This window comes from Chiloscyllium plagiosum, unplaced genomic scaffold (genome assembly GCF_037043375.1).
Source record: "Chiloscyllium plagiosum isolate Xiang-an unplaced genomic scaffold, Cpla_swu_hap1 HiC_scaffold_18, whole genome shotgun sequence".
In the NCBI taxonomy this organism is placed as follows: domain Eukaryota; kingdom Metazoa; phylum Chordata; class Chondrichthyes; order Orectolobiformes; family Hemiscylliidae; genus Chiloscyllium; species Chiloscyllium plagiosum.
In genome coordinates, this window is record NW_028270156.1 from 56,742,538 (window position 1) to 56,769,278 (window position 26,741).

At 39.0% G+C, this 26,741-nt stretch overlaps 1 protein-coding gene across 7 annotated transcripts in view; it reads right to left on the reverse strand.

The window, feature by feature from the left end:
* The window catches only part of LOC122557913 (nucleosome assembly protein 1-like 4), a 123,175-nt gene that overhangs the window by 18,656 nt on the left and 77,778 nt on the right, over nucleotides 1-26,741 (reverse strand). For 3 of the 7 annotated variants that reach the window (XM_087996685.1, XM_087996691.1, XM_087996687.1), the window contains exons 11-14: nucleotides 20,020-20,045; nucleotides 18,049-18,162; nucleotides 3,588-3,623; nucleotides 385-444 (exon numbers count right to left, since the gene is read on the reverse strand). In XM_087996685.1, the coding sequence (XP_087852811.1) occupies nucleotides 385-444; nucleotides 3,588-3,623; nucleotides 18,049-18,162; nucleotides 20,020-20,045 (236 nt within the window). Of the gene's footprint in view, nucleotides 1-134; nucleotides 162-384; nucleotides 445-3,587; nucleotides 3,624-18,048; nucleotides 18,163-20,019; nucleotides 20,046-26,741 lie in introns of all 7 variants that reach the window. The other 4 variants (XM_087996688.1, XM_087996690.1, XM_087996686.1 and 1 more) reach the window with 3 other exon arrangements.

Here is a 26,741-nt window from a genome sequence, read left to right on the forward strand (position 1 = left end):
GGGTAACTCTGAAAACAAAATTAGAAATATGAGATAGACAGACAACTGCTAAACATGCAAGGGCATTTAACTCTGGGACTGGATTTTGTTTTAAGCAATAACTCTTGTGAAACAAATTTAAATACCCAACATACCAAAAGTTTAAAGAGCAGTTTGAAATTCTGGGATATATATAGAACAGAACAAAGAGAAAAATAGATTAAAATAAAACAAAACATTTAAATGCTAGAAACAGGCAATAGATAACTTAGCACACTTCACGCGATTTCCTGAGTGTTTCCAGCATTTTCTGTTTCAGCTTCATATTCTCAGCACTTCCAGATGTTTGCTGTTTAAAACTAAGTTGATTGTCAGTTAAATTCAAACTTTCTGAAAGAAACTCACTTTAGGATCAATCTCAGCATCATCATCTTCATCCCCCTCCTCCTCAATATCATCATCATCCTGTTAAAAGAAAGTTTCACATCATTAAAGTGGAATTTGATGCCACTTAGTCAAATTGAAGTGGGCCAAACCAGTGCCTGACAAGTTGCCAGCTTAACACCTAAAACCCGCCATAAATGATGACTATTTCCCAGCTCTGTGACACTAATTTAGATCAACAAAAACAGCTACCTCAGGGTATTCCACCCAAATTACAGAGTATTTTATTAATGCGGCAATAAAACATTACCAATCCAGATAAATTTTCAAAATTAGCACATTGCTGGCAGAATGCAAGAGGAAAATGCATCATTTACAGCAAGATTTTCCAAACACCAAATGTCCATAACTTGAGGAAAGCATGATATGACACAATAAATAAGAATTTCCTTTGCAAAAAGTGCAAAAATGACACACCGAAAGCCTGTGGAACACAGAATTCAGGAATGTCTACATCATTCCAATTTGACAAGGCAGCACAATGCATTGCTTGCAAAGTTCCTTTGTAGCTCTCATATCACACTATAGATCCAATTTCAGCTCTAACTCAGAGGTCTGAAAATGAGGAAAATTCAAGTGTAGGGCGCTTTGGTACCAAGAGTAGTTGTGGGTGTGGAGTGAAGAGATAGGGCTCTAATTCCTCCAAGATCGTACCTTTGAACTATACAGATCAGTGGACTGATCATCCACAGCAAGATTAGAAATTTCATTAATGCCCCTCAATTGAAGCTAACCAGTCAATAGGTGTTTTACTCTGTTTTATAAAACAAAACTATATCTACTACCCATATTAACAGACTTGCAGTTAAATACACATCCAGTCAACATTTCCTAATATAAATCTGGCACCTATATTTAAATGAATAGCTCACATATAAACTTATCACATTGCAAATACACCTTCCCACCAGCAGTATTTCAGTTCTCAATTACACTACTTTTCAGGTGAACTGATCAGAAACCTAATGGTCGAACAAATTCATCACCATTACTTCTCAAGTTGACTTTCTTAAAAAAAGTAGCAATGAAAGAACGATCTATAAGTGAAGAGAGTCTTCAAAATGACAAATGAATTATTATATCTTCACATGCTCTGATCAAATTGTCTCATTCTCTATTTCCTCCTAAAGACTGTGCCATAATACTTAAAAGGTGATTTAAATCTGCATGGAATTATTTTATTTATAAATTTTTGTTCAACATGCTTTTTTTAAAAAAAAAAAATTTTCCTTTGTTGTCCACCACTTTGTCTATTTGATGGAGAGTATAGTAGAGCTCAATCTTGTATCACAAATGTATTCATCCAGGAACCATAATGAGAAACAGAAACTATCACTAATTTCCCCTATCTTACACAAAAGAATGAAGACCAACTGTCAAGAACATGCTGTTGTGACTAACTAATCTATCACAAGTTTACAACTGAACTTTAAGCATTCCGACTCTGTCGGCTATTCATCAATATTATCAGCTAAATTGATAATATCAATGAAAACAAATAATAAAATTAATTAGACAGGGAATCCACAAAGTTTCTGCCTCCTGGGGGAATAAAACTAAGGGAACAGATTGAAATATTTGATTACAAAGGAGTTCATTTCCACAGTAAACTGCTTTTCTCTATTACAACTCAGTAATAGTGAATGATAAGAGTTTCATCAATTTACCAGTTACCATGGTATCAAAGATAGATATTAAAACTTTCTAAACCATCACATCAAGCAAAGGATTTGCTCTTTTAGACTAACTGAATAATCTCAGAGGAAACAAAAATCTTAAAGGCATATCATCCTTCAATAAGAATGAGTCGCACTACGGAATTTCCCTAAAACACATCGTGTCTATGAGTGCTTGCTTGAGTGGAGTGCTCCAATCACCAGGCTTTCACAAAAGCTAGTTTGCTTCCCCCTCTCTATCAAAAACAATTATACCACCATTCCACCAAATTTCAAATAACTCAATTCCACCTCTTCCCTCCCCCCCACCAACCCCAACAGATAAGCATTTTCTTTGCATTATTCTTATTTCGAACTTTGCAATTTGCTCTAAAAGAATCCAATTAGTCATTACGGGATTAAAAACTTGGCATGATTAAAACATCTTGTTACCAAACATACTGACTAAAACCATAGAGTCAGCATTTCCAACAATAGTAGCTTCCAACAGCATGGGACACATTTCAAAAGAAAAGAATTTGCAAGGTTAGAGGGAAAGAAAGAGCAGGAAAGTAAGGCTAATCCATTAACCAACTCAGTGGACTTCTGTGCTCTCATCTTATGAAAAGCCAACTCAACACCTTTGAACAAATGAAATTCAGGCAGTTATAATAATGACGACTTTGCCTGTGCTAACTTTCCACTCCCACAAGCACATGTACTATCCTTCCAGCCCCTACAATGCAGCTGCACACGAACAACATCATTGCATTTCCAAGTGCAACCACATGCTCAGCTCTGTTGCTCCATTCCTTACAATGCAGATGCACAACTGGAATATATGCAAACCTAGCATTACTGCTCCATTCCCTGCTGCACAGCCACATGCCCAGCTGTTACTTTACCTAGAGCAATTACCTCAATACGATTTGCTCCAAATCAAAGAAAAGAGAGTACAGCCTGGAGGAAAGATGCTAATTCAGTCAAGCTGTCCAGGATAGTGCTACATTTCTTAAAAAACAGGATAAATATGAGAAGGAAGTGCCATTTAGTCTTCAGCCTACACTGCCAGTTAATACAAACTTCGGCATCAGTTTCACTTTCCCACCTTAGCCCCACGTATCTTGGTTCGATTAGTAGCCAAAAACCTTTTGGTATGATCAACAAAATAATCACAGCTCTCCAGGGGAGCTAATTTCAAATATTCACAATATTCTGCATGAAGAAATATTTCATCTGTGTGAAATGGTTAACCCTTTGGCCTGAGACTATTTCTTCAGGAAGATGATCAGGATTAATCATAAAGGTACACTTCAGACTGAAAACTGATCTTGTTTGTTAATAACCTGATATTTGGAAAGAAAAAAAAGTCAGACAATTTCATTAGATGCTCGTTTTTGAGGGCAAAGTAAATAATCCCACATTTTTCTGAAGAGAAAAGGAAACTCCTAGAGTGAGTGCCAGCTATAATATGCCAAAAATAAAATCTATTACTGTATACTTTCTTACCTCCTCTTCACCTTCTTCACCTTCCTCCACCTCATACTGGAAGAGAAAAGATTTGCATATTTCTCATGAACCTAATATAATTCTAATATTGCAAACAAGGTTATGCTTAGGCTTATGCTTTTCAAACTGTGTAACTTCCAACAAAAGAGAGATTAAAGCACAAGGGACATGCATTTTCCTCTGTAGGAAAGGTTCTTCATTAGGAATTTCAGCAGAAATAATTTTTCCATTTGATAAGTTTTTTTTTGAAATTTATTTCCAAATTTGTTTCAAACTTGAAACTTATTCAAATATAAATAAAGTATCTTTCTCAACAGGTAGTGATGAGACTACAATTTGAGAAACGAAACCAATACGTTGGGAGTACAATGTCAAAACTTTACTCGGTCAGAAAGACAAATTACAATGTTTAGGGATGTATGGCAGGTACATACCCACCCAAAGTTTCCTTATAAAGGAACATATAGCTGCAGGCAAATATAACATTTAAATAATACTAGATACCTTTTATATAATCAAAAAGTACATGGGTGGTTTGGGTAGGATTTGGATCAGAGGTATAAGATCCACATAATACATTGCAGAGTTATTCTTAACTTTAGTGTAGCTTTGTTTTGGATCTTATTTTATTATTTTAGGTCATTGTATTTCCTGCTGCGGAAAATACTTACATCTTGAAATCAAAAGTTGTGTAGATGTTACTATAAAAAATTTTTTCAATGGAAAAATAAATTAAGTGTTATGCTGCAAAGTAATAAGTATCATAAAATGTCACTGAACAAAGCAATTAGCAGTACCTTTCTCACAAGCCTCAATGATTTATAATTTCGAGCTGTGATAACCTACATAGTAGTTAGTTAGGCAGCATGTGGACTACTGTCATTCGTGGTTTACTTCATTTGCTGTTTATTAGTTCCATCCAACCTAATTCCACAGCTTGATCTTCCAAATCTATGCTGTTTTGTGCCATCCCATCTCCATCAGCAATGTGACTTTACTTCCTTTTTTCTTCCCACCTTCAGAAATGTCAAATTTCCCAAAATATCCAGTTCCCCGTCTTAGTCACCTTGCAATCATGTTTCTGTGATGATCATATCAATTTTTTTTCTACTTATGCAATTGGCTCAGCTATTTTGTTATGGTTACTGCATGTCTTCAGATAATATGTCCTTTCACCTTTTTTTTAAAGCCTGATTTTATTTGCTGGTGGACTCATCTATTTTTATGGCCTGTATTTCCTGTCACAGAGGTTTGTTAACTTGCACTATTGCCTTGGACTCTAGATTTTCTAAATTTACATTCACTGAACTTTCCCCTCTCTCTGCAATCCCTCACCTCAACTATTGCATTTAAAGCCTCAAACTACAACTTTAGTTCTTCAACTTGTCAGGATACTGGTCTCAAAGTAGTTCAAGTGAAGTACACCCAACAGACCACCTCCTACTTCCTCCGTACTGTTGTCAGTACCCTAAGAAATAAAATTAATTTCACTCAAGTGAATCTGAGCATTGTAAGCAAAAGCTTCTTTTAAAAAAAAAAAGACATGAATTTGCTATTGTCTCAATTTACAATCCAGGGATTACCTTCAAACTGTAAATTAGGGATTACTTTCTTTGTAGTTCCTTTTAAATTTTGCCCCCAGTTTTCCATCTTTTTACTCATGCAGACTGCACTGCTCCAAGAAGTGCTCTCAAAATTATTTGATGAACTCATCCAGGTTAGTATACTTAGTTTGATGCTTGCAGTTTAAAAATCACCCATGATTATTACTTTCCATTTATTACAAACAAAGTTTCTTTTCATATATTTCATTCTATATGTTGCTACCCATTAAGGGATTTATAGACCACGTCCACAAGAGACTTCTTTCTCTTAAGGATAATATCTCTCATCTCCACCTAAATTAATTCTACATCCTAATTTCCTAGATCAAAGTAAGTTTTAACTATTGCATTGATGACATCTTTGACAACAGTACAACCCCTTCATTTAGCCCCCTCAGTATTCAGAACCTAACCCTTGTTACATAGACGCATCTTTGTAATGGCCATCTTAAAAGTACAACCCCCACTTTCTCCAATACTGATGGTAGCGCTCCATGAACTTGAACCCATTTGCCCCACATGTCGTTTGAGCTTCATATTAACTCTGCTAACCTGTGTGCCCTCTGCCAATAGGCAGGTAATAATCCAGGACATTATAACCCTCTAGGTTCTGGTCTTCAATTTGTCAAACTGTCAAAGCAGATCTTTTTTCTGTGTCCCATCTATGACATTGAGTTTAATGCCCATATCTAAGAGCTTGGGTTCAAGATATAATGGTCAAAGAGAAGGTACGGTTAAGAACAGCCTTCAGAATTTAACTTCTTATAAGTGTTTATTACATACTAAGACCAAATATTACAATATATAGAATTAGGAAACATATCAGGCTCTAAATATACTTAATTTATTAAAAGACTATTCCAATAATGCCAATGCTAGACCAATTGCTAGTTGGTCTACTCCAACTTCGTATCTGTAGATATCACTACCTTCTTTCTTATCTCTGCTCAGTGAGGAGCAGCTCTATGACATCATAAGATTACTCCAGGGTCCCAAAGCTCACACCAACACCTGCCCCCATTTCTTCTCCACCCCATCATAAGAACTACATTATATAAATATTTTAAATGCATCACCTGGATTATTATAATTACTGCATATTTTTTCCATATATATCTCCTATTCCTTACCAAGTCTTCAATTCATTTGTCTTAGTATGTGGGTCAGGAAAGTCTATGACAAAGTATAGAAACATTAGAGGTAACATTGGTCAGCTCCCTCTTTTTTCCTCTCCTGACATCCATTACAACAGGTGATTGCTGAAGTGTCTTGCACTGATGTAAGTGCTGAAACTGATGGGCAACGTAGGTGGTTTCTTCTTCACTAGCAATTGGATTGGGTGAATTAGAGAAAAGTGATGCTAATTATTCATAGAAAATTCTCCTATTAGGCAAGTTTTCTATTTCAGTGTTGATTTGTTTCAAACCATGTATAGACATGCTGGCTTGGAAACAATTTGGTTTTGTGTTTGCTCAATTCATCAGACTGCAGCACATCTTCAAGAAGTGATTTTTTTCCCTTCAATGAATATAGCATTGGTGTTTGGCTAAACAATTTGTCTTTGGTGTGGGGCTTTGGAACAACACCTGCGACAAGATCCTCCTGCACGAGAATGCGTAGGGCTTTTGCATTAATGTTATAACATCATATTACAATGTTATGAAATATGGTATATTTTTCAAATGAGAGGTCTCGCTTCCTCTGACTGTTCTATTGTGCATCAAGTAGTCAACATTCCATACAATGCTCTGCAACAAAATGGAACTTTACAGTAAAATACTTCTTGAACAATTTTCTTGATTGGATCCATGCTACTTGGATTACCCTTCAACAGTCAGAAGCTCTTTTGATTCAAGTTAATTAACAACTAATAAACTAAAGACTGTCACAAATGAACTCTTTATTTTCAGTTTCTATAGTTGGATCTGAGAGTTGGATCTATTATTGAAGCTTAATGATGTCATATTTGTTCTTGAAGTGAAACATTGACCATAAACTGTTTTGGTCATTGACAAATGTAATTTGTTTCTCATCTATCTGTTGTCCACATAATGATGTGATGCTCTCCCCATACTACCTGTGCTAACCTGTTCTGCATCCAATGCCGAAGCTGTTCAAAATCTTCAGAATTGCAATCTTTACATTTTCCACTTTGCTGATCTAGCAATTGAAATCGCTCTGATAGAAAGATCTGATGTGGTGAATGGTGTTACATTAGCTGACTTTTGGTCGGCATTTAAAGTTGAAGTGACAATTAAGATTTATAATTGATTGCAAACTTTTCACCTTTGATTAGACAGACAATGTAGCTATGAGTACCTTCTTTAAACACGAAGGAAAATGCAGCCAATACAGTTGGTTTCATATCCCATCTTGCCAATTAATGTGGAAATCTCGCTAAAGTACAAGTTACGAAACTGAAAACTTTCACAGCTTGAATCATGTCTCAGATGATAAGGGGCTACAGAGGACACAATGAAAACAAGAAAGGGATTTGGGCAGACCCTGTTTAAAAACATGTAAAATGCTAAGATAGTTAATGATAAATAAACTGTAAAAACAATTCAGTAATACATGAAAATCAAATTGTCAGGCTGACTTGAGATACTAAAATGGTCTTTTACCAAGACGCGTTCTCAAAAGACTGTATTTAGAAGTGCATATCATAATTGTGCCCAAACTCAAAGTAGCTGTTTAAATCCACCACAAATTGGCACCAAGGAAGGTTTTCATAACATTGGTTAGTGACACCAGATCAAACATTGACAAAGGAAGGGTCAATGACCGTTTTACTGCCCAGCAGTTAAGGTGATCAGCTTGAGATGGGCAGCTGATGAGAAGATCTGAACCAAAGAAAGCATCTTTGGGTGCAATAGTTGAAGATGGTGTGGCATCGTAATAGCCTCTTCGGTTAGAAAGTAAACAAGACTGTTCAACTGTTCAAGGCAAACTGAAGAAAATTGACTGGAGGATTAAAATGGGAGGGACACGTTCACAAAAAGAATCAGATGGGTAAAGTAAGAGGAAATAGTGTTTCCTTACTTATGAGGTAAAACAGAATTTTATACAGCTGGAAGGGTAAAACAGGAAGGACTGTTTCACATGCATGGAGTTAAATGGCGAAGACCATTTCCTAGAGAAAGAACAATCATATGATAAATGCATTGGCCATTGCAGGGTAGATAGTTTAGAACACAGCAGAAGAAAACACTGAGATCATGACTCAAGTTTCCAAGAAGGAATGCCTTGAGTATAACAAGTAACTAACTATTTCTCTTCACTTCACTGAGCTGAGAATTGGGACAAGATTTACTGGGAGTCAGAATTTAAGATAGCACAAAGAGACGAGAATTCTGGAATTAAAATGAAGTTGAACAAGCAGTAGGTACAGGCAACAGCTGAGATAAGGTAGCGAGCTTCTCAGTGCTTGTATTTGGTCACAAAGAACAATTGTCACAAGATCTTGATCAGCTGGGCAAGTGGAATGAGAAATGGGAAATGATGGTTGATGTAGATAACTCTGAGGTGTTTCGTTTCGGGATGTCAAATCAAGGTAGGAGTTTCATGACGAATGGTAGGCCCTTAAAGGATGTAGTGGAACAAGAGGGACCTTGCACTTCAGGTGCACAGATCTCTGAAGGTGGAGTTACAGGTAGACAGGGCAGTGGAGGTGGCTTTTTGACACACTGCCTTCATCAGTAAAGGCACTGGGTAAAGAAGTTGGGAAGTTATGTTGCAGTTGAGGAGTATGGTGTTCAGTTTTAGTCATCTTGCCATAGGAAGGCTATTATTAAATTGGAAAGAGCACAAAAGAAATTTACAAGGATGCAGCCTGAACTCAAAGGTCCGAGTTACAGGGAGAAGTTAGATAATCTAGCACATTTTTTCTTTAGAGTGTAGGAGACTGGGGGTGGGGGGGTAGAAATCTTATAGAAGTGTCTAAAATCATGAGAGTAATGGATAGGGTGAATGTGCTCAGTCTTTTCTCCAGGATTAGGAAATTGAGGACTAGAGGGCATCAGCTGAAGGTTAGAGGGGAAAGAATAAAAAGGGAACCTGAGGGGCAACTTTTTTCTTTTACACACAGGGTTGTGTGCAAAAGGAATGCCAGACGAAGTAACTGAGGCGACTATGTTAACATTTAACATTTGGATAAATAAGAAAGGCTTAGAAGGATATGGCTAAGTGCAGGGAAATGGGGTTAGTGTGGATGACATCTTGGTCAGCATGGACCAATTTGATCCAACAGGATTGTCTTGGTGTCATAGGACTCTATGACTCATTCCTAGCAAGCTGCAATTAAAGTTGAGGCATAAAAGAGAACTGGAGATAATTTCTACTTCCTGTGAATTTCTTTAATCTACTCCCTGTAACAGAGCAATCTACTCTGCAAAGCAAAATACATACATCATATTGTGTGCATATACAGTCAGTTCTGCTATAACACGGTTTCTTCAACTCAAATTGGCTATAATGAGATTGTAGAATTTAGACCATTATTTGTAGAATGTGAACTTCCCTCATCTGCAATGGCTATAACTCTATTCTAGTCCCATTGATTTAATGGTGCTGCTATTATGCTTTTGTTTATAATGCGGGATTGCACGGGAATGGAACTATCGTGTTATATAGGAATAGATTGTAATGGTTTTGCTCTGGTTTTCGGTATGTCTTCCAGTAGAGATTCATTAAAGCAATTGGATATTTAGAGTGTGAAAAATCTCTGCGCAAAATTGTAGTAATATTGACCCAAGAATAATTCATGAGAAAATGCATGTGTCAGTGAATGGAATTTCTAGGAATATTCCCTGGCATGGGGGTCCAATAAGATCTGACACAAAAGAAAAACTGACGTATCAATGAAAACTTACACAAACACTTTGTTTTCCTCCCTTGTGGTTCTAAGGAACTGTTATTGGTTTCTAAACAAATGTTTTTAATGCAAACATGTTATTGAATCAAGTTACTGTTGCAGAGATGGTATTTAAATATGTGGAAGTTTAAAGGCTTCATGTTTTGGCTAAACAAATTAAGGCTCTTGGGTGTTAACTTTGTTACATCTCAGCTTGAAGAAAGATGTAAAAGTAATGTAACATGTGAGCGTTAATGAGTAAAGGAGGTTTTTCTAGGAGTGTAACTTGGTATATGGTTACTGGTTAGAATTATGATCACGATTCAGGATTTTGATAAATGTGAAGTTTTATTAAAATCTGGATTCAGAATTCCCATATATTTAGAATAATTTTTCTTAATGTTTTGATTGTGTACTTTAAGATATTTGGACAGATGATTAATCCTGATTTTTGTTTGATCTTGGGAAAAAAAAACTTGCAAAATTTAAAGATATCGTTCCTAATACAACTCTCAAAAGGGAAAATGGTACTGTTCATTGGACCTTGGAGAGAGTCTTACCCCTTATTCTTCAGGAATTTTTTAAAAATTGTAAAATGACAAGAACATGAATTGTAAATTGAATGCTTCCTCAAAAGTGGCAAAGCATAACAAAAGGAACTCTTCCTGCTAGCAAGTCAAGATTTTGTGCCACTGGATTAATCCATTCTACTAAAGGCGGGATGAATCTTTCACTGCTTTTGCTTGCAGATATAACAAGATTCCTGGCAATGTGAAGATGATGAACCAACATTTAAGGAATTGGAATCCATGACCTAAATAAAGTTTATTTGCATTAATGACATTTGCTGAAAACAATAAAGATATAGTTTTGATGGTTTCAGTGAATATGAAAAAACATTTTCTTTGAAGAAAAATTAAATTACATATTGCAGAGAACCTGTCAGTCCAATAATGTTTATTTAAAGTTAGGGCAATTTTGAGAAGCAAAAAAGGTCTGCTAAGCGGACAAGCAAAATCAATAATGTGAAATTGTGATTTTAAAGATGTTATATTAATAATCTAATGAACTGTAAACTATTTTAAAGGGTCAATAGATAGAAATAGTAAATAGTTAGATTTGTAAAGCTATGAGATTAAAAGTGGAGTTAAAGATATTCCACTAGAACGAGACGAAAGATATTGCCGGAAGTGATTAAACAAGTAGTAATGATCTCGTGAAAGTAGAGGAATAAGAAATTGAATTACTCCAGTGTCACCACCAAGGAAGTTCTCATCCTTAATCTTACAGATAGGAGAGTCCCTTTATGAACTTATTAATTACTGTTTGGAAACAGCACTGCCTGTCAGCTCAGAGGTTTGGTGCAGGTATATCCTATTCAGATAGGCTGTTAAAGGAAAAAACTTAAATTGCAGAGATTCATACTTATTTTTCTAGAAATGCTGCACTTGTGGACAATACCACTTAAACAATTCTTGATCTATTTCTGCCAACAGGTGGGCCAGAAACAGGTCTAATCGTTTTGTTTCAGGGAAACTAACAAATTAATAGCAGCCAGCAGGTAGCAATCAAAATAACCACAACAGCATGAGAAGTGTCCACTCTGTACATCAGTTACAGTATCTACTTGCATCCTGGATAGTTCATGCAACCACCCAAAAAGGAAAGAAAAGAGACAAGAGCTAAAGGCTCTGAGTGATACAAGTAGAAATGGTTAAGATTTCACCAGGATGGACTAACTTACCTCCACTCATAAAGGGAACCAGAATTTGGACACAACTCAGTCAAGAATTGGGTGTGGATATTAGTGAAAGTGTAGAGCTGGAAAAGCACAGCAGGTCAGGCAGTATCAGAGGAGCAGGAGAATCGACGTTTCGGGCATAAGCCCTTCATCCTCAGGCTCATGCCCGAACATAGATTCTCCCGCTCCTCTGATGCTGCCAGACCTGCTGTACTTTTTCAGCACCACACTTTTCATCTGATTTCCAGCATCTCCAGTCGTCACTTTCCCTTAATTGATATTAACAACAGGTTAGGCTGTACTAATCCAAGATGCTTTAACATAACACGTGGTTACTGACTGATGCAGTTTTCCATTGCTGTGCTGCCTTCTCTAGACCTTCATGAGATTGATGCTACTATACCTGTAACACCATCAGAAACCCAATCCTATACCGTTCAACTTGAAGATATCACATTGATTTAAGGTTCTGATTATGTTGCATATCATAACATAATACCATATGTAGTCCCAGAAAGAGACTGTTTTGGGAAGCTAGAATGGAAGTTATGATAACTGACAGGGTACACAATGACCCTAAGGAAAGTTGCAGGTTTAATACAACTAAGACTGAGGCCAACTATACCAAGGATATGACTGATACCAGTTATAAACTAATACATTAATGAAGCTCTAAGCTAACATGTTTATGAAGTACTGTGCAACTTCCAAGGATCTTTTAGTTAGATGAAATCGGAGACATAACTATCCAACCTGGGTACAGATTGGGCACAAGGACCCGAGCAACTTAACAGAAACTCATTAGGGATAAAGGTGACCTACGTAATCATGTTTGACCAGGAGATACCACCTTTGCCACAGAATCTGCTGAGATGCCACAAGAACATTGGCAAATCTCCTTGACTGCTACAACCTGGACAGAGGAATCAGAATCCATTAATAAAGGCACTGAGGATATTAGATCACCATTTAGTGACACGAGTTATGGAACTTAATGCACAAATCCATCTTTAGATATGGATCATTTCACATGAAATCAATAATTGTTTCACAGATAATCATTTTATATTTGCTCATCAAATCCTATGGATGGAAGTGGGGGGATGGATGGATGACTGAGAGGCTGACCAACACTGTGGCCAAGAAAATAGACAAGTGGGGTTGTTGCACATAAAAGGGACTTAACTGTCAGCATTAGGAAACCCAGGCTCTATTCTATGATTAGCTGCAGGGGAGGCATAAGAGATTCAAGGTTAAAGGTTAGGGATGTGGCACCCACAAAGCCCAGATGATCTTTCGATATCCTTCAGGTAGAAAATATCTAAGTGGGTAACCTCCTAGCTCAGAGCGCTCTAGCCAAGGTCAACAAGAGGGACTGAAGTGATACAACTGATAAGAATTCATTTTTAAAATTCACATTTTTCACATTAGAATGCACAAATATAGCTAGGAGTGCTTTCTTTAAAAGAAGAGAGGTGCAGCAATTATTTCAGGCATGATGGAATATAAACCTAGCCAAGAATCCAAGTTGCAAAGCTGAACAACCTTTACAGCATGAACTAACAGACTCAGGGTGACAAGATGATTGGCGGGAAAAACAAGAACATGAAAAGGACATCTGCAGAGACTATTTAATGATAAGAATATGCAATATAAGTGCTGAGATAGTCAATGGCAAGTGAACAGTAAAAACATTTCAAAGTAAGAGAATTATTCTACAAATTTCCAAGCTGTTCTGGGGTCAGACCTTGATGCATCTTTCCAATAAACACTTCTAAATAACATCTACAATGATTATGCTCACGACTCAGAACGGCCGATTTAAATGACCACCACAAAGTTGTCATTTTCTAGATTTGGATGATCAATGTTAGGATTTTGATGACCTTTTACAGGAACATTTTGTTGTATTCTTATTTGATTAAAACTGTTGGAAATATTTCTTTTGTAGTACTGAAACTTCAAAGTACTTATAAGTTCCTGCTGTTCTAAATGCTGTTTCTACATAAAGTTTGGTTTTCATTTAGACATATGAAGATATTCTTTTTCCAGATGGCTGAAGGATTTCTAGAAGATCTGACACAGAAGCTTTCAAATCAGCTTTAACCCATGAGATTCAAATATTTTTTGAATCTATCAAAGATGGTTAGACATAACTCACCTCTTGTTTTTTTTCTGCAACCGAGCTATTTTTGTAGTGAATTCAACACCATGTTATCAGGTTTTTAAGAAAAATCTACAACAAAATCTACAATATCTACAGGGCGGCAAGGTGGCTCAGTGGTTAGCACTGCAGCCTGACAGCGCCAGGGACCCAGGTTTGATTCCAGCCTTGGGCGACTGTCTGCGTGGAGTTTGCACATTCTCCCAGTGTCTGCGTGGGTTTCCTCCAGGTGCTCTCCGGTTTCTTCCCACAGTCCAAAGATGTGCAGGTCAGGTGAATTGGCCATGCTAAATTGCCCATTGCGTTAGGTGCATGAGTCAGAGGGAAATGGGGCTGGGTGGGTTACTCTTTGGACGGTCGGTGTGGACTTGTTGGGGTGAACGGCCTGTTTCCACATTGTAGGGAATCTAAAAGTATTAATTTTTAACAATTACAATAGATAAAACTTCAGTTGCTGAAATAAAATTTCACCTCTCACCGAAACAAAGACTTAACTAATTTCACGTTAAAGCACTGAAATTTCAAATTCCAATAAAAGACTCCTGGATTTAAGCCAATTTGAAAGCTTTTGCTCTCAGATCTTCTAGAAATCTTTCAGCCATCTGGAAAAAGAATATCTTCATTGTCTAAATGAAAACCAAACTTTACGTTGGAAACAACATTTAAAACAGCAGAAACTTGTAACAACTTTGAAGTACTACAGAAATATTTCCAGTTAATCCTCAGTCTGTTCCTGAAGATTTTCCTAACCTGCCTTGTCAAACAAATACTTAGAAACTGCCACATCACTGCCAGAAGTCCTAATTCTACTTCTCAGCATAGTTTTGTAGTTTCAATCCAAAACTACTTCCTTTTGCTTTTGATTTGAGGAACTGATACCACTGTGAATATCTGTTAAGTGGTCTCTTTCCATGAGTGATCAGGCTGGATTTATTCCCTTGGCTACTGGTGTGCTTTTACTGCTCAATGTTAAAGATAAAAAAACTTGTTGCTTCTACTAGTGACTGTAAATGGCTTTTATTTAGATTTAGAGTTGGTTTCGTTGGCATCTTTGCAAGACTTTTCTGTTCAGATTCTTTCCTTCCATAACTGATCTTCCCTTTTGGCTGCTGGTTGATCTTAAAGCTTAAAACAAAAATACACATTTCAGGTCTCCTTCTTGATCTCCACTTTTCCAGATCGTGCATCTGTCACTGTTACCATCATTAATGCCCATATCCAAGAGCTTGATTCAATAGAGGGGGAAGGCAAGCTCAAGAGCTATCTTCAAGCTTGGCTTCTCTGTAATGCTGTTTTTGTCAAATATTAAGTCTAAATATGACAAAACATGGTATTCAATGAAATACAGGATCTGAAAGCCATTATACAATTGTTGGTACCTAAATGGGTCAAGTTGGTTGATCTCATACTGCATGCTCCCACTCTAAGTGCCCCAGTAGATGTTCTAAATCTTGGTGCTAAATTGAGGATATAGCCATTAGGCTCGTGGTCTTGGCTGTACAGAATACTCATGATACCCTCACGATACTATTACCATATTCCTTTTTACTCCTCACGCAGAATTTGAAAGTCCTCAACGAAGACGCTCTGGTCAGTCTAATTCTCCTCCGGGAGAAAGTGAGGACTGCAGATGCTGGGGATCAGAGCTTAAAAATGTATTGCTGGAAAAGCGCAGCAGGTCAGGCAGCATCAAAGGAGAAGGAGAATCGACGTTTCGGGCATAAGCCCTTCTTCAGAAATGAGGAGGGTGTGCCAAGCAGATTAAGATAAAAGGTAGGGAGGAGGGACTTGGGGGAGGGACATTGGGAATGCAACAAGTGGAAGGGGGTTAAGGTGAGGGTGATAGGCCAGAGAGGGGGTGGGGGCGGAGAGGTCGGGAAGAAGATTGCAGGTCAAGAAGGCGGTGTGGAGTCTGAGGGTTGGGACTGAGAAAAGGTGGGGGGAGGGGAAATGAGGAAGCTGGAGAAATCTGTATTCATCCCTTGAGGTTGGAGGGTTCCTAGGCGGAAGATGAGTTGCTTTTTCTCCAGGCGTTGTGTTGCCATGGTCTGGCGATGAAGGAGGCCAAGGACCTGCATGTCCATGGCAGAGTGGGAGGAAGAATTAAAGTGTTCAGCCACGGGGTGGTTGGTGCGGGTGTCCCAGAAGTGTTCTCTGAAACGTTCCGCAAGTAGGCGGCCTGTCTCCCCAAAGTAGAGGAGGCCACATTGGGTGCAGCAGATGCAGTAAATGATGTGTGTGGAGGTGCAGGTGAATTTCTGATGAATATTGAAGGATCCCTTGGGCCTTGAAGGGAAGTGAGGGGGGAGGTGTGGGCGCAAGTGTTGCATTTTTTGCGGTTGCAGGGGAAGGTGCCGGGAGTGGAGGTTGGGTTGGTGGGGGGGTGTGGATCTGACAAGGGAGTTGCGGAGGGAGTGGTCTTTCCGGAATGCTGATAGGGGTGGGGTGGGAAATATATCCTTGGTGGTGGGGTCCGTTTGGAGGTGGCGGAAATGACGAAGGATGATCTGATATATCTGGAGGTTGGTGGGGTGGTAGGTGAGGACTAGTGGGGTTTTGTCCTGGTGGCGATTGGAGGGGCAGGATTCAAGGGCGGAGGAGCGGGAAGTGGAGGAGATGTGGTGGATAGCATCGTCAACCACGTCTGAGGGGAAATTGCGGTCTTTGAAGAAGGAGGCCATCTGGGTTGTTCGGTATTGGAATTGGTCCTCCTGGGAGCAGATGCGGCGAAGGCGAAGGAATTGGGAATATGGCATGGTGTTTTTACAGGGGACAGGGTGGGAAGAGGTGTAATCTAGGTAGCTGTGGGAGTCAGTCGGTTTATAGTATACGTCCGTGTTGAGTCGGTCATCCGAGATAGAGATGGAGAGGTCTAGGAAGGGGAGAGAGGAGTCTGAGACGGTCCAGGTAAATTTGAGTTCGGGGTGGAAGGTGTTAGTAAAGTGGATGAACTGTTCAACCTCCTCATGGGGGCACGAGGAGTCATCGATGTAGCAGAGGAAAAGGTGGAGGGTGGTGCCAGTGTAGCTGCGGAAGATGGACTGTTCCACATATCCGACGAAGAGGCAGACATAGCTAGGGCCCATGCGGGTGGCTATGGCTACTCCTTTGGTTTGGAGGAAGTGGGAGGATTGGAAGGAGAAGTTGTTCAGGGAGAGGACCAGTTCAGTCAGTCGAAGGAGTGTGTCAATGGAAGGGTACTGGTTGGTTCGACAGGAAAAGAAGAAGCGGAGGGTGTGGAGGCCTTCGTGATGGGGGAATGGAGGTGTATAGGGACTGGATGTCCATGGTGAAGATAAGGCGTTGGGGGCCGGGGAAGCGAAAATCATCGAGGTGGAGGGCGTGGGTGGTGTCCCGAACGTAGGTGGGGAGTTCTTGGACTAAGGGGGACAGGACCGTGTCAAGGTATGCAGAAATGAGTTTGGTGGGGCAGGAGCAGGCTGAGACAATGGGTCGGCCGGGGCAGTCAGGTTTGTGGATTTTGGGCAGGAGGTAGAAACGGACGGTATGGGATTGTGGGACTATGAGGTTGGAGGCAGTGGATGGGAGATCCCCTGAGGTTATGGATGGTCTTGGAGATGATGGTTTGGGTGGTGGGAGGTGGGGTTATGGTCAAGGGGGCAGGAGGAGGAGGTGTCCGCGAGCTGGCGTTTAGCCTCAGCAATATAAAGATCTCCTCCCTCTAATTCCTCCTTTTGCCTACTCAGCGGCGCACCTTAAACTTACTTTCTAGATAACAACAAGGCCTGAGGCTACTGCACTGTAAAATTTAAGTATTCTTGCCTACCTCACTTGGCACACAATTTGCCTACAATACTCTGAAACATGGTGAACACAACCTCGGGATTTTATTTGGTGCCTTCGATTGTGCAGACCAAAATTTAATTATGTCGAGATCCTCAACTCAACACGTATTTATCACTTACATGATGTGCAAGGCTTGACCATTGAATGCTTCAAGGAAGTAGTTAGAGACACACTGTTCAGCCACAGTTTCATGTTCAATGGAATCCCTAGCACTCAACTCTTTCTAGAGTCACATTGCTAACTTGTGACCAGTTCTTAGTGGTAAGTGGTCAAAGCAAAAGCAGTGTACTCACATCCTCATCATCGTCTATGGCTTCTCCAGTGAAATACAAGACTGCTCGAGGGACTATCCGCTCACGAAAAAAGTGCCCAATTTCAAAATCTGTGGCTAAATTAAACTCTTCATCCTAGGAAATAAGATAAAATATAGTTTGCAGCCAATCTGATCAGTTCAACGTACCCAATTGCTAGTAGAATACAAATCTGTGTAATGACTCATGTTTCATATAAAAAAATCACTTCACAACATAAAAATAAAACTCTCCCAGGCAAGTTTTCACACATGTGCTGCAACGTTTTCTTTTTGAAAAAATTGATCTTCAATGTCTGACTGCAAAATATACAATGATTTCTCATCTAGACATGCATGCCAATTGCAATATATTCATCTCATCTCTGACTGCAAGACTACAGTGCATTCTCAGAACCTGAAGCAATCTCTGTCAATATGCAGCAAGCCATTCGGGCTTGGACAGACGCGTGACATAAGGTTGCTGGCCACTTAAATGCCAGAGTCCTTGAATTATGTTTTACAAAAAGGCAGAGGTGTGAATTGAGAACAATGGAATCATACAGCATGGAAACAGTCCAAATCATCTATGCTGACCAAGTTTCCCAAACTAAAATTAGTCTATTTGCCTGCGTTTGGCCAATATCCCTCTAAACCTTTCCTATTAATGTACCTATCCAAATGTCTTTTAAATATTTAAATTGTATCTACCACTTCCTCTGGCAGTTCATTCCACACATGGACCACCCTCTGAAAAAGTTGCCCCTCAGGTCCCTTTTAAATTGCTCTCCTCTCAGGTTAAAATTATACTCCCTTGTTTTGAAGTCCCCAACCCTAAGGAAAACATCTTTGCTATTCACCTAATATATGCCCTTCAGGATTTTAAAATCCTCTATACCCCTTAACCTCCTTCACTCCAGTGAAAAATGTCCCAGCTTATCAACCTCTCCCTACAACTTAACCCTCCCCCCCAATCTTGGTAACATTCTTGTAAATCTTTTCTGTACTCTTCCAATTTTATTGAATGCTCGAGTGGGCTCAAGAAGAATTGCCTACTCCTGCAGCCAATTCATATATTCACATGTAGTTCATGCTGCAAGGCTGAATTTTCCAGCTGCCTTTCAAAATAATAAAATTACTTTAAATTCTAATAAACTTTGAAGCTGACAAGGCTTCATTTGGACCAGACACTGCGACTGCAGTTGAGTCTGGAGGTTTAGTGAGTGCTCAATTGATCCCAACCCATTAACTAAAATTACACAAAAATAACTACCAGCTACAATTATATCACCATCTCAGTGGATTTGTGAGCAGAAATAAAGGGAAATGTAAAGTTTCTTATATAAAATAAGTGCTAATCACAAATTTGTTTGACAGAAACCAGACAAGCTCCAAATCACTTCAAAACATAAACAGATTTAAAAAGCCTTGCTGGTAGGATCTATGACAGGATTAATCCAAAAGATACAAAGACAGATGTACAAGAATTGATCACCTTTATCAAGTAAGGATCTTATCAATGATGTACTCATTTCCATTCATACAAAAACAAAGTCCACAATGCATTTGAAATTTCTAGAGCTGAAGTTATATTTCCCACAAAGAAATATTCAAGTAGTGAAACGCAATGTGACAATTTCAATGTGTCACACCCACTATGGAATAATGTCATTAAGAGTGAATTGTTAATGACACTCAGAGCCTAAATTAAAGCCTCAACATTTCAACAGTGCTACTAAAGAGCAAGAAGGCCTGTAGCCAGGCACTTATCAGAAGGCTGATCACATCTGCATCAATTTCATTCAAACACCTCTCCACAATACTGGCAGTGGCCAGAGCGCAGATGCATGACACTAAGTACATAATGGAAAATGCAGCAATATTCAATATCTTTAAAAGTTTAAATTGCAAATTAGGGGCATCTATGGTCTGAGGACCAACCCTTTCTCTTTAGTTGCACGATTGAGGTACTCACCATTTCTGCCTCACCATGTCCAGAAACTGAAAGATCAAAAAAGAAAAGTGTCAGTTCTTCAATAATGGTAGTTTGCTCAGGTTAAGGAACAACGGTGCTGGGAAACAACACAAATTGAGGATTTTAGTGAAGGATAGCGGTTAATACTGCATTGATAAAACATACATTAAGATTGGGACTCTCTCTGAAGACTAAGATGAATTAACTGCCGAATTAAATCCTATTCCTTGTAACCTCCATCATATTATGGGTGGAATCAAAATACAAACTGATGTGACTTTTGTGTTGTGTTTTGAAATTCATATTCAATTTAGTTAGATTCTCTGAAATAGGCCAGACTGTTTAATTACTAAAGTATGGTTTAAACTTCAATTGTTTCAACTAATTTTCAGTTCAAGACCAACTTTTAAATGAACAGCTCCTTTAATGGTGCCTTTAAGAACTGAATCAAAAACTTCTATTGGAAACAATAAGGAAACCAAATCAGATAATATCTCAACACATTCTGTATTTTGAATTTAATTTGTACCTATATCGTTAAAGCAAGCAATGCGTCCTTTCTATTTAGTTTGGTTTAGTAGTGAATCAGTGCTGCTTCCTGCTGGCAGACTACTTTATTACTGATATAATTACTAGCATGTTAAAAGGTAGACATTCCAGCTCAAGCATTTCTCACAAACTCTTTATGGGTTGACTGCATTCCTTTCTATCATTTCATTCGAAAGGCTTGGCTGATCAAATTCCACTCACACTTCTCATTCCTCTTGTCTCGAGAGAATGGACTTTCATTATCAAAGCTAACATTTCAGTGAGATAGCTGTCAAGATAGGTTAAGGAAGGTTCATTTAATGTATATAGTGGGAAGATAACCAAAATGGATAATCTCACGTATAATCTCAAATCTAGAGGGAGTTTTAGGATTAGACTTTGAGCTAAGTTATGTTTTGTCATATTACACTGGGAACCAGTTGGGAAAGGATGCAATTAGTTCCCTTTAAACCCATAAATTATATTTAAAATCGGTGCTTCATGTACTTGGTGTGTTTGAAAAGGCAGAGAAAAAGGTAATTATCATTGCTATACACTCATTTGGTCTGAACGCATCCCAGCACATTGTTATTGTTCATAGTCAAACTGATTTCTTCTTCTGAATGCCTTCAGAAATGTTTACAACACAGAAGGCCGCCATTCGGCCAATCACGCCCACACAGATCAACAAAGATCTGACTGCATTAATCCTATTTTACGCTCTTGGCCCATATCCCTGGAGGCCATGGCAACGTAAAATGAATATCTAAACACTGGTTAAACATCATGGGTGTTTCTGGCACAATCATTCTTTCAGGCAGCAAATTCCCGATTTTCACCATTCTCAGTGGGGGGGAAAAAAAATTGCTCCAACTCTTCCATCAGCGTTCTATGTCTTAGCTAAAAACTACACCTGGTTTATTGATGTAGCTGAAAAAATGTGTTGCTGGAAAAGCGCAACAGGTAAGGCAGCATCCAAGGAGCAGGAGAATCGACGTTTCGGGCATAAGCCCTTCTTCAGGAATGAGGAGGGTGTGCCAAGCAGGCTAAGATAAAAGGTAGGGAGGAGGGACTTGGGGGAGGGGCGTTGGGAATGCAATAGGTGGAAGGAGGTTAAGGTGAGGGTGATAGGCCGGAGAGGGGGTGGGGACGGAGAGGTCGGGAAGAAGATTGCAGGTCAAGAAGGCGGTGCTGAGTCCGAGGGTTGGGACTGAGATAAGGTGGGGGGGGGAAATGAGGAAGCTGGAGAAATCTGTATTCATCCCTTGTGTTTGGAGGGTTCCTAGGCGGAAGATGAGGCGCTCTTCCTCCAGGCGTCGTGTTGCCATGGTCTAACGATGGAGGCGGCCAAGGACCTGCATGTCCTTGGCAGAGTGGGAGGGGAAGTTAAAGTGTTCAGCCATAGGGAGGTTGGGTTGGTTGGTGCGGGTGTCCCAGAGGTGTTCTCTGAAACTTTCCGCAAGTAGGCGGCCTGTCTCCCCAATGTAGAGGAGGCCACATCGGGTGCAGCGGATGCAGTTAATGATATGTGTGGAGATGCAGGTGATGTTTATTGATGTCTCTACTAGTGAGAATGTCTTCCCATCAACCTTATCTATCCTTCAATCTTTCCTCATAGATCAGACCTTCCAGCCCAGACAGCATCCTGTAAATGCCATCTGCACCCTCTTTAATGGAATCACATCCTTCCAGAAAGTGGCAACCAGGATTGCACATATACTTCAGGTGTGGACTAGCTAGCTTTACATGGTTGTCTTTATTAGCTGAAGCATAGAATGCAATTCCCATGTGCCTTCTTAACCCTCTTATCAACTTGCTCTGTTACCTCCAAGGATCTGTAGATATGAACACTATGGTCACACCATCAATGGTATAATTCATGCCTCGTTTTAACCTGCACCATCTTAGGGTCTAAGCCTTACACAATCGCATGTATAAGTATTACAACAGATAACTAATATTTCTAGTCAATGAGCTTCTCAGTAATGGCCTTAATTTATATTTCCAACTCAAGCAAATGCTCATGGTTTAAATGTTGCTGAAGTGGAAATAAAGCCAGATTAACTTACTTTGTGCTAGTAGAATAACAAGTGGGGAAAAAAAAGTCAGGCACAAGGCTGAATGTTATTACGTTAACTTTCTCTTTCTTCCTTTTGATTACAAGGATTATCATAACAAGTTAATATTTTATTACAACAAAATCTGTTTCACCACTTCAATGCACCAAAGTAGTAACATTATATATTCTAAAATAAACCACACCAAGATAACACAAGTTGAACACCAGAATACATACTAACAAGTCAACAATGAAAAATTAAAGGTAGGCTAGAGTGTAGTTGAAGAGTCTTTAAAATTTATTTTTGCTTCTTCTCTGAAAAGGCAAACCTTTCAGCCTAGACAGCATCCAGGTAAAGTCAATTTTTCACTTCTGCTCAAGAGTCGACCTGCAAGTTATTCAGGGTAAAAAAGCCCTGAACTTACAGCTTTAAACAAATCATTGCTGGGGCAAGGAGAATTTAAATTTGAAAGCTATTTTCAAATACAGTTAAATTTCATAAATTAAAAAATAAAATCAATTTCAATTCATTCATGAACATTTAGCCTACAATTTTCTAACAGTTCTCCTCACATTAAAAAGTTTTCTATAAAATGGACAGTAAATTCCAATTCAAGCCCAGGTGGGGCAGTGCTTTAGGTACCACCTTTTTATCTCCATAGTTGGGTTCAAATCCAGCCTATGTTGATAAATTCAAAGTTCTCCAGCCAGTTATGAGGCTTCAGAGAAATATGGGCCACCTTAATTTGGTTCCTAACTTGTGAGAACAAGTGCTAATTCAGTACACTTGAAACTAAACAGCAAATTTATTATTAAAAACAATTTAAATACAGAGCTTTGAATTAAAAGATGCCAATCTATAACCAATCTATTTAGATTAGATTAGATTAGATTAGATTAGATTAGATTACTTACAGTGTGGAAACAGGCCCTTCGGCCCAACAAGTCCACACCGACCCGCCGGAGCGCAACCCACCCAGACCCATTCCCCTACATTTACCCCTTCACCTAACACTACGGGCAATTTAGCATGGCCAATTCACGGAACCTGCACATTTTTAGACTGTGGGAGGAAACCAGAGCACCTGGAGGAAACCCATGCAGACACGGGGAGAATGTGCAAACTCCACACAGTCAGTCGCCTGAGGCGGGAATTGAACGCAGGTTTCTGGCGCTGTCAGGCAATAGTGCTAACCACTGCGCCACTGTGCCGCCCATAAACATTTATTTCAAAGGTCACAGGATTTGTAGCGTACAATATATTCTAAGTGATTCAGCACAGATTGCTCTTCATATCTCATGACAGAGGGAGCATTTGAACACACCTGGTCACAAGATGAATTCTGCCTTTTAGTGATTTACATATGCTTATGGGTGTTTTCATTTGTCCGATGGCAACTTATACAAACTCAGATTCAGAAGATAAGTGAGTGGTAAACTCTAGCACAAAAAGACTTGTGTGTCATGCATACACCATCTCAACACCCTGACTGTACAGTTGACAACTTTTAATTCTTTAGTCAAACAATAATCATTCAATTGTGCAATTAGAATGGGTGCTGTCAATTAGTCTCCTGAAAAAAGGCAAGTATTTCAGTAATATGCCAAAGTAAAGATAACACCCATAAACTTCCAATACAATCAATGTTTTAGAACTGTTTTATGGTGAACAAATAATTTGGATGTGGTCAGTTACTGCACACCATACTAAATTGCATCACTTTGCTCTCCACAGTAAAGGCACTGCGCAACAATCACTCTACCCATTCCAGAAAAATTCCTATATGATTATTTATGATCCTGTTCCAGTTGTGAAAGCCTACTTATCAACAGTTGCAATATGCAACTACACCTCAAACTTGAGTTGCTGGGTGGGAAACAATAGGTGTGTATAGGTTTCACAGATGACTCATTATAAAGCACCTATGCCCAGGAGCTTTACATTTTAGGTTCCAACAAAAATCAATAGCATAAACTATGACAAGGTACTACACATGACATTTCACATATTGGTTTTTGAAGGAGCATAATTTCAGTAAATTCTTTAAGGCAGGAAATCACTTCAAAGAAGCTACTGTAAATGAGGGGAAATAAAATCCAATTTTCATTTCAATCAGATACCATAAAATGAGGTGCAAAGATTCTTTTATTCTGCTCTACGACAAACATGCATCATTCAATCTTAACTTCCCTTGCAAGACTGTTAATACTATGAAGTATTAACCATGAACACATGGGACATTTTTAATAGTTAAAATTGATTTTTGAATTATTTTGTGCAATTTGTTAATGTCCAAAGTGATCTAGCTTAAATTATTCCCACTAGCCTGATAAATACCAGATTTCTTACAAAATTGGAAGCTAAGACGAATCACACCTGGTTGGCACATAGACGGGAGACCACTCAAGGTTATTAAGTATATTCCAGGTTGAGACAGATTTTTAATCAGTAAGGGAATCGAGCATTATGGGGAAAAGGTGGGAAAGTAGAGTTGAGGATGATCAGATTATCTATGAATGAGGGAGCAGATTCAATGCGCTGAATAACCTACTTCTGCTCCATTGTCTCTGGTCTTAAGGAATCAGAATTCTTTGGATCGATCTGATTGAGAGTTCAGCTTAATATTATAGCAACATGATTCACTGAAATCTGAGAAGCACTGTTATGAGCCCAAGTGATACCAGTCCCAGAATTAAATTCCGATTGGTAAATCATTTCTTTAATTTAACTTGGTCTTTCACCAAAACAAAAATACACAAGATCGCAGATTTGGTTTTAACAGTAAAACAGAAGTTTACTATGCAAAAGAAAAGCTATCAATATTTCGAAAGGTTTCAAATACTGCAAAACAAAATCCCTTTAACTCCCCAACGCCACTTACATTTAATCAAAATCCACTGTGATTTTCTTTCACATTCGAATCTATAGGTTTGACGAAACTGCTGGTCAGTTCCTATCCCCTTTTCCCGGAATACTCACAACTGAGAGTTTCTTAGTCTTTTAATAATCTGCAAAGTTCTTATCAGAGATTTCTGGCCTGGAAATTTCACAAATTACACTTTTGAGCGAACTTATTTCCTTATCAGCTCTGAACAGTCTTGCTAAGGAGGTACTAGTGTCTAATGCTAATCAGACTAGTGCTTGAACTGAATACAATAACTATGCCATTTTAATTCAACTAAATTAAAAAAAAATCATTTGTTCGGTTTGAACTCTACTAAAGCTAATAAGAACACAGGAACCACAAGCAAAAGGCAATTCAGCCCCTTGAGCCTGGTCTGCTATTGGATACTGTCATGGTTGATTTGTGACCAGTGGAGTGGCACAAGGATCGGTGCTGGGTTCCTTACTTTTCATCATCTATATAAATGAGTTGGATGTGAACATAAGAGGTACAGTTAGATAAGTTTGCCAATAACACCAAAACTGGACGTGTAGTGGACAGCGAAGAAGGTTATATCAGAATACAACGGTACCTTGATCAGATAAGGTTTAATTCAGATAAATGTGAGGTGCTGCATTTTGGGAAAACAAATCTTAGCAGGACTTATACACTTAATGGTAAGGTTTAGGGAGTGTTGCTGAACAGAGACCTTGGAATGCAGGTTCATAGCTCCTTGAAAGTGGCGTTGCAGGCAGATAGGATAGTGAAGGCGGCATTTGGTATGCTTTCCTTTATTGATTATAGGAGTTGGGAAGTCACGTTGCGGCTGTACAGGACATTGGTTAGGCCACTGTTGGAATATTGCGTGCAATTCTGGTCTCCTTCCTATCAGAAGGATGTTGTGAAATTTGAAAGCATTCAGAAAAGATTTACAAGAATGTTGCCAGGGTTGGAGGATTTGAGCTATAGGGAGAGGCTGAACAGGCTGGGGCTGTTTTCCCTGAAGCATCAGAGGCGGAGGGGTGACCTTATCGAGGTTTACAAAATTATAAGGCGCATGGATAGGGTAAAGAGACAAAGTCTTTTCCCTGGAGCGGGGGAGTCCAGAACTAGAGGGTATAGGTTTAAGGTGAGAGGGGAAAGATATGAGAGAGACCTAAGGGGCAACCTTTATATGCAGAGGGTGGTATGTGTATGGAATGAGCTGCCAGAGGAAGTGGTGGAGGCTGCTACAATTGCAACATTTAAAA